This window comes from Python bivittatus, unplaced genomic scaffold (assembly GCF_059951505.1).
Source record: "Python bivittatus isolate LINGU-HERP-01145 unplaced genomic scaffold, Pbiv_v1 ctg000840_np1212, whole genome shotgun sequence".
Taxonomy (NCBI): domain Eukaryota; kingdom Metazoa; phylum Chordata; class Lepidosauria; order Squamata; family Pythonidae; genus Python; species Python bivittatus.
This window is the reverse complement of record NW_028277113.1, coordinates 42,870,251-42,883,138: the sequence shown is the minus strand read 5'-3', so window position 1 is coordinate 42,883,138 and position 12,888 is coordinate 42,870,251. Positions and strand designations below refer to the sequence as shown.

The 12,888-nt window shown below is 36.0% G+C and overlaps 1 protein-coding gene across 1 annotated transcript in view; it reads left to right on the top strand.

Annotated features, from left to right (window-relative positions):
• Positions 1-12,888, top strand: part of ST18 (ST18 C2H2C-type zinc finger transcription factor) — a 58,234-nt gene that overhangs the window by 25,726 nt on the left and 19,620 nt on the right. Inside the window, exon 8 of the mRNA XM_007426966.2 lies at positions 9,153-9,398. Within this exon, the coding sequence (XP_007427028.1) occupies positions 9,153-9,398 (246 nt within the window). The remainder of the gene's footprint in view (positions 1-9,152; positions 9,399-12,888) is intronic.

The window sequence follows — 12,888 nt, the reverse complement described above, 5'->3', positions numbered from 1 at the left end:
CAATACAAAAGATGTGGCATTTTTCCAGCATTGTTTTAATGGTCCCAATACATTTAAATAACTACAGGTGATTCCACATAAATATTTCATATTATAGGTTCCACAATGGAATAGGAGCTTGAATCACCTGTATTTATCCAGATCGCAGGAAACTGATGATTCAGTCTGCATTAGAGACTGTTCAGAAAAGGTTTTAGGAAGTGATGAAGCTCTTAACTTTCCTTCTAGTATAAGTTCTTGTGAAATATGCCTTGTAATATCACATCATAACACAGTTTTCCCTTATTTGATCTCATACTTTGTGTACTTGCCATTCAAAGAAGGAGACACATGCAGTACATTCTGTCTTTATCCTTTCTAATGTGTTTTTCCAAGAAATCTATTTAATGTTTGGGTGTTTCCCCCTCCCCCCCCCCCGCCCCACAGGTTTAGACAGAGTGGCATATGTGCACTGTATCTTGAAAGGAAACACAACAGGAAAATAAACAGCATGAAATATTTAGCAGACAAGCATATCTGATGTCTCTCAATTATTCCTGGTGCTGAAGCTGATGAATAGATAACAAAATTCAACCCAGGAATTTGGATTGTGGTACTTAAGGATATATTTAAGTTTATGTCTTAAATATAAAATTAGTGCATTCAGTATATTTAAAGCTATTACCCCATAGTATGAAATGCTAAGCAGAATAATTTATTTTAATATATTTGAAAACTATATGAAAATATAGTTTTCAAATATATTATTGCAATTTACTTCTTGATATATTTTTTTTAATCCACAGACTTTTAATTAAATGGAATAGCATAGGAAGTTGGACATTTACAGGCCCACTGGATGTATTTTAAGTAAATCTACTTGGTTAAATTTGTCCCCTGTTCTTAATTTATTTTCCTGACATTATATTATGTCCAAGCCCAGGACTTCTTTGTAGTGGTATCCGATCTACAGATTTCCCTCCATTGCAATACTTATTTGTTATTATTTAAATGATATAAGTAACTATTTCGGAAGCAGCTTTCTATCCAGACAAATAAAGCCAGCATTGCCTACTCATCAGTTTCTGGCAAACAAATTCATAAAATATTCTGATATTTTGAACAGTAGATGCAAAGAATTGAATCCAAATTCTTTTCATGCAATGCCTATGCCCTTGCTCTATCAGGAGAGATATAGTGGGTATACAGAATATGTACATGAATTTGAAAGCCAGCATGATTTATGGGTTAACTTGCTTTATAATTTTTAAGTTATTTTTTAATTTGTTTTCCCTTCATGTAGTTTTGTATAGGAGATAAGGAGGGAGGGAGGGAGGGAGGGAGGGAGGGAGAGAGAGAGAGAGAGAGAGAGAAAGAAAGAAAGAAAGAAAGAAAGAAAGAAAGAAAAAGAAAGAAAGAAAGAAAGAAAGAAAGAAAGAAAGAAAGGAAGGAAGGAAGGAAGGAAGGAAGGAAGGAAGGAAGGAAGGAAGGAAGGAAGGAAGGAAGGAAGCAAGCAAGCAAGCAAGCAAGCAAGCAAGCAAGCAAGCAAGCAAGCAAGCAAGAGCCTTTGAGTCAGTGTTGGCTCCTGGCAACTGCCTGGACAAGTCCCTGCAGTTTTGTTGACAATATTTTAGAAGTGACTTGCCATTGCCTCTGGTTTCTAGCCTGATGCCTTAACCACTACACCAAACTGGCTCTCTGGCTCTCTCTATATGTTTTCTTTTATTAAATTATACAGTTGTATAGCTATTTACTTTATATATATACTTTCCACCATATGTGGGGAAAACAACAATAACAATGACAACAACAATAATAATAATAATAATAATAATAATAATAATAATAATAAAAAATATGCCACCTAACTCCCAGCAACTGGGAAGCCATGTAAGGTGGGGTAGGAGTGGGGGGAAAAAAACTTTGAAAAACAAAAAAGCAACTATCCAAAATTTAAAAATAACCCAAAACACACCTAAATGATATCTAATGCTGAAAAAAAAGAAAAAAAAGTTTAAAAAATCAGGCAATTTCATCATTATGATTCAATTTTTGAACAAGGAAATGAACATAGACCATGTGGAATCATATGTTGTTGTCTTGCCTCTCCTTTGCTACAAAGTTAATTCAAAGACTGAGAGCTGACAAATTTTATTAAAGCAAGTCTTGGAATCTGAGACACAAACATTCTTCCATGTGGCAGCATATTTATTTATTTTATTTATAATTAGATTTTTATCCTGCCTTTATTTTTCATTAATTCAAGGCAGTGTACTTACCTAATGCCCCTCCTCCTTTTTTCCCCACAATAACAATCCCATGAGATAGTTTGGGCTGAGAGAGACTGTGACTGGCCCCAAATGACCCATGTGCTTCCGTAGATGAGGATTGCCTAGAACCTGGGTGTCCTCAGCCCTAGTCCTAGTCCAGCCTCTTAACCACTACAACATCCTGGGTCACATGACTATCAAGCATTGGCTCACATACAAAGGTGAGACACAAATGTCATAATACATAAATGTCAGTAGAATTTAAAAAGGAAATAGCAGAATCATTGTCACTGACCCAAGCTCTACCAGTTCCAGTGCAGTGTAGTTTCAACCTAGATAATGCCTTGGAAAGAGCAACAGCAGCTTTCCATTATTCTAAAAAGTTTAGTTTCAGTCAATGAGACAGCCTAAGTTTGTGCAATCAGCCAGCGGGGTTTGCTTCCTTTAATTATTACACATATTCCTTTATTTTGGTTTCCAGGTGCAATTCCAGGTGCTAGTTGCCACCTTTAATGCCCTTCAGGGCATAGGGCCTGGCTATCTGAGGGATTGCCTGTCTTCAATGACCTCTGTCCTCCTGGTATGATTAGGCAGAGTGGGTGCATTCTGGGTCCAATCAACCCAGGAACTGCGCCTTCTTTGTTGCAAAGTCCCCTGGAATGATGTCCTCCCAGAGATTTGTGTGGCTCCCATCATTGTGATGTTTAGGAAACTGTTAAAAGCCTGATTGTTCTCCCAGGACTTGGGATAGGGTGGTTGTGGGGGAACATTTTGGTATATTTGTCTGTCTGATAAATGGCATGGTGTATTATTTTTCCAGCTGGCCAGGGTTCTTTTTACTAGTATCTTTTATATGTTGTTTTTCTTTTCTATCTGTAAGCCACTCAAAGTCATAAAGAAGTCAGGCAGCCTCTAAATTTTAAACAAATGAACAAATAAATAAATAAAATGTTTCTTGACTTCACCATTATAACAACTATGTTGCAACTCCATAACTAGGAAGTGTGTTTTCAGTGCCCATATTCTGAAACATGACACACAAATAGAAAAATGAATACTTGGATTATACGTACTTTAAATGTGGTGTTACAAGACACATGACTGTAGGAGTTTGTCTTGGGGGGAAAAAATGGTTTCCTGCAATAACAGCCTGAAATGTGGTATGTTATGGCCATTGACTCGGATGATTTTAAAGGAGATAGACAGCATGTAACTCAATGATTGGAAATTATTATGACAATTAAAAAGAATCTCCATGTTCATAGCATTATACCTCTGGTATTCAATTTCTGATGGAAGAAAACAAAGACATTGCTAATGAAATGCAATTGCTGATAGTACAAAAGCAAGAAATTGGTTTTGCCTGATTCCTGATGTAAATTTTGTTGAAACATCACAAGCTCACTGTGGGAAATAGAATACAGGACTAGGCAAGTCCTTGACTTAATTTAGCATAACTCTTATGTGTGTCATGAGATTTGTGATTCCATACTGAGATTATGGGATTGAGTAGGTTTAAGAATACTCACGATTGTTTAGATTATCAGCTGCATTAGTGTTGGGATCCCCAGATATTATTCTCTGTAATTCCATCATACCATCCCTAATATTCAAGGATGATGGGGATTGTAAACCAGTAATACCTGATGTATCTTAAACAGGGTAACCACTGCCATAGTTAATCTTCATATTCCAAACATGTTATGGTTCTGTGATGGAGTGTGAGGGTGACCTTGAAGATGGGGGGAAGAGATGCCACCTAGGGAACAATCAGATAAAAGAGAAAGGAGTCTGCAACAGAGTAATGGCCAGAAAAAGAAACTTAGGAAGGACCTGCCCTAAGTACTCAGGTGGTAAATAGGGAGGGTAGGAGACGTATACCTTCAGACTTGCAAGATTCTGTTAATGTAGCCTTACAATAAAGTAGAAGTAGCTCAGCTAGTTCATGTTCAGCTCTCTTAGGACTATATGACTTCAGTGTAACAGTGAGACAACATTCTTAACCAGATTAAGTAAAACTAGGTGACACATTTGCACAATTTACTAAGCAGCTTAATTAGTGTTAATCTTGGTTAAGGGGTTTTTGTTTGTTTCTTTGTTTCTTTGTTTGTGACCCATCATATGAACCCAATCATTTATATCAGGGTTTCTCAACCTTGGCAACTTTAAGATGTGTGGACTTCAACTCCCAGAATGCTGGCTGGGGAATGCTGGCCAGGAGCTGAAGTCCACACATCTTAAAGTTGCCAAAGTTGAGAAGCACTGATTTATATTATAGTCCAATATGTTAAATGAACTCAGAAAATGAATTAATTTAGAAACCAGGTAAAGTATGTTGTGTGAATACAGCCAATACATAGAACACTCACCTGTTCTGTCAACCATTCTGCCTATCAAATCCTAACATGACAGAAAAGTAACTTTGCCTATCCATTTTCCTGAGATGTTGGTTTTCTATACATTAAATTTATTGGTTGGGGAGGGATCAAAGAGTTGCCCCATGTGATTTTTTTTTTTTCAAAGTTTACCTTCTAGAGCCATCGAAGCACACCTTTATTTTGGCAGGATGAAAATAAAAACTACAACAAAATCAGGCATTCTTTCTTTTGATTAAGTATCCATCCTCTTTTAGTAATCATTGTTTAAAATATCTTGACAATATGATTAAAAGATCAATTCATGAGAAAGCAAGATGAATTCTATAGCAGTATTCCTTTGGCATTTGCTGTGACTGTAGAAAAAGTTAGATGAATGGTATAATGCTATAAATCAAGAGCTGTCATGTAAACATGGGGTCCATCTTCCTGCAAGCATAAGACTCATTCCTCCATTTGATCACTGTGTTCAACTGTGAGCTCACTTAAATGCTAACTGCCCTCTTTTGCAAATGCATAACTTTCTGATCAGAATTATGTTTGTGTTCACCAGTGCTTACACATCAGAAGAAAACTACTTTATTTATTTTATTTACTTAAAAAGATTTATATGGCCACCCATCTTGTGGCACACAACTCTGGCCAGCTAACAACAATGATAAAAACACAAGCAGTAAAACCAATATAAAAAAGGAGGAAAAATCAAGAATTTCCACGTCTCTGAGTATGAATTGTCTTCCAACCAGACCTTTTTGGTTCAGTTAAATACGGCTTGGTTCCCAATCGTCAGATGTGTTTCCTAACATATTTGGATCTGTGATTTAATTTGAGAAGACTTTGACTGTTTTATGGAATTTGTTTGCTGTTGTCTCTGCCTTCTCTATAGCTGGTATTTTATTTAGTGACAGAAAATCTGCACTATTTATGGATTTTTTTTTTCACTATAAAACTACTGCAGCCCTATCACATGGCATCTTCTCCTAAGCCATCTGTCACAGAGGTCTGGCATTTTATGTGAATGTTGGTCAGGCAGACTTAACCCAAGTTTTTTTATTATGAAAAATGTTTGCAACTACAATATTTAGCGTTTTACTTTACAGTGGTTATTAAACTTGATTACTTGTAGCTCTGTTTCATGGCTGCACTTATATATCAACCATGAAGCCAAAGAAACACAAGGGTAATTATGGCAATGCAGTCAGGCCCTGGAAAGTTCAGCTGGCAATGATACAGTTAATATCTTGGATTTTTGTAAGTAAGGTTTATTAATGCTGATATAAAACTGTATTTGATTTTATACAGATGGCATAAGATGTGGTTACTAAGTTATTATCCGGGATAAGCTGTACTGGCAAATTCAGAGCTTAAAACTATCACAGGAGATTAAATTATTTACTAAAAAGGGACAGAAAGATATAGTGAAAGCATCTTAGTATGAACATATTATAAGTATATTTACTTCCCATAAATATAATGAAGTATATCTCTCTTTAAAATGAGGGATTAAAAATGTGAATGTTGTTTCTCATTTGCACACAGAGAAGTAATTGGCCCGATTGTTTTCAGCTTTTTCCAAGGAAGGCAAGAGAGCTGATATTTCTAGAACCTTACCCAAGTATCATATTACAATATTATATTTTAAGAAAATTGGTAGCATTTATATTTTGAGACAGAATATCATTAAGTTTGTAGTAAAAGGGGCTCTTATGGGAAAGAATATTCTTGGCAAATTTTAGACAGGTAGATTGAAGGAACGTGGGGTCAACAGAAGGGTAAGGGGCTTTACTTAAAGAGAAGGGATGGTGGTAAGAAATAATGATGATGTCCTTCACAAATAGGTTATGCTATTTAACAGAAATTGAGGGTGGAACGATGTATAAAAATTTCACTCAATAATCTTGTCAATAAAATATCAATTAGACATCTAAAACAGCTCATGAAATATCATCATATAATAGGAAATGATGAGGTGGAGCAAATGGTAAAATAAATATCTCCTTCCAAGATCTTTGCAACCCTCCAAGATGTTGTAATTGGTATAACCAATGGTGGTCTGATCTCAAGGGGAAGTCCTCCCAGTCATTCAGTTTCATCTTTCTTCTCTGTTCCATCAGCAACCTGGAACATAAATTTGGAGCAACAAGGTCAAATGCATTGTAGAAATCTTTTAATTGGGACCAAGCAGGTTAGAAGGATACATTCTACCTCATTACTTAACAATCTATCCCAAATTACCTTAAAATTCAGCTTTGACTGAATCTAATGCTAAGCTCTTTTAGTTACATATGAGGCATATAATATCTTGAATTATCCTGAATTTCTCCTAGGTAGTAGGAAAATACAGGAAGTGAGGTAAAAAAAAAATCAACTGACATCTGAAACTGGAAAGTCAGTTAATCCATGTGCTAACTATTTCTCTGGTAACTATTTCTATGATTAGCTTGCTGGTATCTTCCTTAACTTGTGAACCTCGTGTTGCCTACTCTAATCAGCTACTGCCTTTGTAAATAGAACCTTACTGGAATTGTTCTTATAAATGCAGCTAAACTATAAACCCTGATTGATAGATGTATTTGCTGTACAATTAGTTGCTCCATCACACATGCTTGGCCACCAGTTCAGCAGGTTGGTTACTAAGAAAATAGGGTTTTAACCAAGTAAAAAGTGGCCCCACATTCTTCTTTTTTGCAAAGAGTATTAGTGAGTAACCTGCTGATCAGTGAATCTCAGCTGCACACTTGGATTTCAAATGTTAAATATAGCTTCACCTCAAAGACAACCAAACAGGATAAATCCTGAAAAAAGTTACAAAATAATAAACTATGTTTGGGTAGTTGTTAAAATATCAATCATTTTCAGAGTATCTGCTCATATAATATATTGTTAGAAAATGAGCCAGAAAATGTAAATAATGTAAGGCACTGTAGCTCAAAAATCTCTGCAAAGATTTTTTAAAAAGTGGCAAGTTTCTTGTAATGGTCTAACTTTCCTGCAGATATTATAACTGTTTTGGTATATACAGTATGTGTTTCCAACACTAGATCATGGGAGAGTAGAACTCTGTCTTTTCTGAATATGTTTTGGATCCAGGGAGTGAGTGTAATGGACTATCCATAGAGTGGCCTATAATCCAGCCCTCTGGGTGGGTCTAACAATTTCTGCATATCATAGTAACTAAAACATTTTCACTGTTTTGCAATACTATATAAAAGGAATATATGAAGCAAAAGCACCGTTCCATTTCTCATTCATCCATATTTTTTTTTTAAAAAAGTTGTCTGTCTACTGGAATCCCCCTTCTCAACTCTACAAATCTACAATTTGTATTGTATTTTGTATTGTATTGACTTTATATTGTCCTAGAATTAATGGTTGTTCTCCACATTCTGTTTGTTGTTGTTGTTTTAATTTATTAAAACCTATTTTACTTCTTAGTTTGCCTATATCCAATAAAAAAATATAGTGGCAATTGCACAGCTGTTTGCTCCTGAATTTTGGTGGCATAGTTCCTGGGGCTACCTTGGCCACAAAAAAAAAGAGCCAGAAATGATATAGGTCATTTGCAATAGGTTGAGTACCCCTGAATTAGAGAATGCATTGACATTTCCCATTCTTCTTCTGCACCACGGGATACTGAGATTAATGCAAGGGACAACAATCCTAACTGGTTTGGCACATAGACTTGCCTTCTCCAACTTGGAGATGTATTTTATTTTAACTCCCCAACATTCTCAGTCAGAAGGGCCCACAGGAAATTATGGCATTAGCTTACACATCTGGGGATCATCAGATTAAAAAATCCTAATCGAACCTAAGTAAGTCAAAATCTTTCAGTAGATCAGTTAAGATAGTTTTGTAGATATCAAACATGCACAGGGTATCATATGGAGAAACACACATAATTTGGCCATAATCCAAGCTACAGACCAACAAGAATAACTTATATCTGATTTTGTTCTTCATAATTCCCAATGACATATTATATTTAAGAAAGGGATACCACCCACATTTATTACAATAATCCTTTAACATGATCTTATAATTCAAGTGAGACTGTCATTCCTATGAAAAGGACAAATGCTTTTGCATTTCTTTACTCTTCTCCTCTTATGAAAATGTAGTATCTCTAGTGTATGGGGGAAGGAAGGAATGCAAGAATAAGATTCATAAGCAATGAATTAATGCTTTGATCCAAAAGGGATCATAATTCTTTATAAATGAAATGAGCAAGATTTAAAGCTAAACTTTAAAAATATCCTCTGATTTAGTATATACAGTTTATATTTGGGAAGCCTCTTTTCCAATTCTGCTTGCAGTATGTAAGCATTCAAACACAGAAAGAGCATTATTGAGGTATCACTTAAGTCTGCCTAAGAATTAAATATTAATGGGTGTAAACTGTAAAGCTGGTTTTAGATTTAGATATATTCAAATAATAGTAGGCATTTTCACTTATCCCTTAAAAGCTCCACATGTCTTAGGGTGCTTTTGCAAACAGCTCTTTAAACATTTCTCTCTTATGTTTCAGGGAACTGAAATAGAAGTAGATGAAAATGGCACTTTGGATTTGAGCATGAAAAAGAACCGAAGTCAAGAAAAGATGACTTCTCTAAGTTGCTCCAGTGCAAGTGTTCCCACTCCTTCCTCCTCTCCCTTCAAAACAGGCAGCATTCTGCTCAATGCCACTTTCTACCAAGCTTTGAATGAAAAGCAAGGTTGGGATACACCAATCAATTATAGCAAGAGCCAGGGCAAAAAAGAGGAGGAGAAAGAGGTATTTGGTTTTATTTTGTTTGCTTGGCAATACCCAGGGGTGATGGGAATCATTTCTAGTTTTGGATTGCTTATTTCCCAATGCACAGCTTGAGTCAATAGCAGATACTGCACCCCTCCTATGTATAAATAGCAACAAATGCAATTCAGCTAGAAGTTGGTCTACTGTCTTAGGGTTAGGGTTATTTCTCCCTGTCTGATGCTGGCAGAAAGAGGGATTTAGAAAGATGTGCCCTTTAACTCTTATGTCAGGTTCATTTCTGAAAGTGTGGCGGTATTCCTAGAAATCAGCGTCAGATTTTGGGCTGCCAGTTTCTGTGAGAAATAAGGGAAAACATTCAACTCCTATATGCATATCTGTAATCTATCTATCTATCTATCTATCTATCTATCTATCTATCTATCTATCTATCTATCTATCTATCTATCTATCATATAAAGCATTGCTACTAGAGATTTTTCCAGGTGCATCATCACATCATCTCTACATAACATATTTAGTGAAATGGTAAATTTTGCCATTTTTAGATCTTTTATAGAAAACATCAGTCTTTTGAAAGCCTTTGTGCTTTGTAATCTAAAATTAAATCTTAACATTTACATCATTGTGATTCAGTTGCATTCATTTGACTATAGCTGTCTTATCCAGAATAAATATGATATATAATGGTTTCTGTTGTCCATTTTGGAACTAAATTTGATTGTGGTTTCAGTATTGCTCACCATTGCTCAAAGTGACTATGGCTGATAGAGTTGTGGTTTAGCAACACCTGAAAGACCAGGTCAATAAGTTCTTCAACCCTATTTTAGGGAGGTGGATATGTGTTTTAAAATATTTTTAGGCAGGTGGTCATGTCTAAAATTTAGAGAGCATGTTGTGAGAATCCTTAAAATGGCGGCTACAGGACAATTTGTTCATTCACACACACACAAATGGGCTTCTTGTCTCTACTTTAGTTACTCCCAGGACACTCCCTACATTTGTTTTTTTGAGGAGTAGATAGATATGTTTCCAACTCACCTTCTATTTTATTTTATAAGAAAGTTTATGAGCTCTATGCGGAACCTAATAGCATTCTTATACCAAAAGATAATGTTGATAGCTGGTGTTCTGTTTTGCAGCATGGTAGCTTCCTGATTTTGTTCTTAAAGTCAGGTGTGAAAAAGTTCCTGGCATGTCTCAAGGGAGACGTTTATGGTCACATTCTTCTGTTCCTGGTACTTTCCATCTCATTGCTTTTCATCATATAGAAGCCAAGACCCATCTAGGTCTAATATTTGTGATATTTAAGCTTCTAACTTAAAGCCATGCTATACAACACAATAACAGATCTTTAAATACAGGCTTGTCTAAACCATAAGTCAAATAAAATGGAATGACAATTTAAAGATGAAAAGAGTTATGCAGGTCAGGGATACTAAATATCCATCTACTGCTTTCCTTGGTCTGTACTTGCACCCCAGTTCTGATCCTGGAAATTAGCCAAGATTGGTGTGGGGCGGGGAACCAGACAGGAATGCAACAGATATGTGACGATTCAATACAGCTTGGCCATGTACCTTTTTGAATTTGAAATCTCAATTGCCAGCAATATATAAATCATATAGAGATTGGCCCTTGGGCAATGATCATCAAAGAAATCAATCAAGTACTTAAAATGTAAGCCATATCTCATTTGCTCTTCTGTATTCTTCATCAAGGCATTCACAGAAAGGGAACATCAATATGCACATCAGTATGGTGCGTCAATTTGGTTTACAATAGAAGCTGAACAGGAAACAAAAATGCAGCTGTGGGCTGATACTCTCCCTTACATAAATAAGACAAATATTTACATAAAGGGAATCATCATTTGAAACAGATACTGTACTAAATTATAATTTAAAACCTGATGATTTCCTTGATTTTTGTTATGCCCTTTTCATTTATATGTTTATTGACTGTTGATAGTACATTTCTTGTTTGTTTTCTCCCTTCCCCCAACTTTTTGCCCATGTTTTCTATACGAATATTGTTGCCAGAATTAAGCAAAGTAGAGTATTATTTAGACTTGCTCTTATGATGAATAATCAGCATCAGATTCTTATAATGCCAGTTGAGTGACACTTTGATAAATTAACAGGAATCAGCACTGTTTATTCAGATTTATCTTTGTGTACAACATAAGAACAGTGCATCTATAATGACTGCCAGGTGGAGACCATATTAATTACATGAAAATTAGTGCAGAAAGTGGGAGATTTATTTTCCATGTCACTGCAATCTTTGGGGAAAGAAGGACTGCAGTTGTGTAGGACAACCCACCACCCCAATCTCTTGCTTGCTGCAGTTAAACAGCTGCTTTAAAGCTTTATAATAAGCATTCTGTGTTTTATTTCAATGAAACCCACAGGAGCAGAATGACACAAGTCCCAGGACCTCAAGTGGCCCTTCTAGCCTTAGGAAGGAAATCTCTACTCTGCCTTCTCTAGTTCTGCCTATGGGAACCATTGGTTATCCATTTGGTTTCGGTAAAAAATGTAAAAAAAAAAAAAGACTCACCTCTGTCCCATACTAAAATTACAAGCAATGTTGAAAAACTTTCTCCAAGTCAACTGGTGATTGGATTGATTTTGGACCAGATCAATGGACCTCACAGAGAGATGGAACCTATTGCAGAAAGAAGGCTATGATTTCTCAGATGCAACTAAAGCCTTAGGAGGTATATACAGAGCTATTCAAATAGATTTCAACCATGCTAGCACTTTTGTAAGTCAAACAAAATATATCTGAGTACCCAAAACTTAAATGGAATCATTACATAGAAGTGCTGTCAAGGTGTTACATTTTGAGCATGTTCTTAATTTAAAAGCTGTGCTGATTATTTTGCATCAATGATTTTTTGTTAAAAACAAAGGAAGATGCAATAATTACATAATACTTTTGATTGATAGCGCTGCAGCTATCTGTCAGGAAGAATCCTTGCGCTTATATCAATAAATCCACTCTTATAAAGATACCTTATTTTCTTTGTCTTCTTACCAGAAGAGTATGCTAATTACACCTGTTGCAAAAGCAAGCTTTTCTCCTTGCTGGAGTAGATGAAGGACCAGAGAGGAGTCTTTTTCTTTAAGACTCATCAGGGAAGGTATTACACAAGAACATTCTCCATGATATAGGCCAGCAGAATAACATCTCAAGGAGGACCAGGCACAGGCAGCTGTCTAGGAGCAAAAGAGGCTCCAAGGAGGAAGAAGGCAGCCCCATGGAATAGTGAGTTCTTGGAAGCATATAAGAAAACCAAGAGAGGCTCATGTTTCTGGAGCTGACCAACCAGTCTGAAGATCTGGACATGAAGATCAAGCTCCAACTTTCTGGGATATTTCTTCCCTCTGTATGTCTCCAGAACAATGGAGTTTTATCACCACAGGGATTAACAAAACAAAAGCTCTCTATTGGGGAGAAAAAGAAGGGTAACGAAGTAGGAAACTCATGACTGCACAGTACAGAA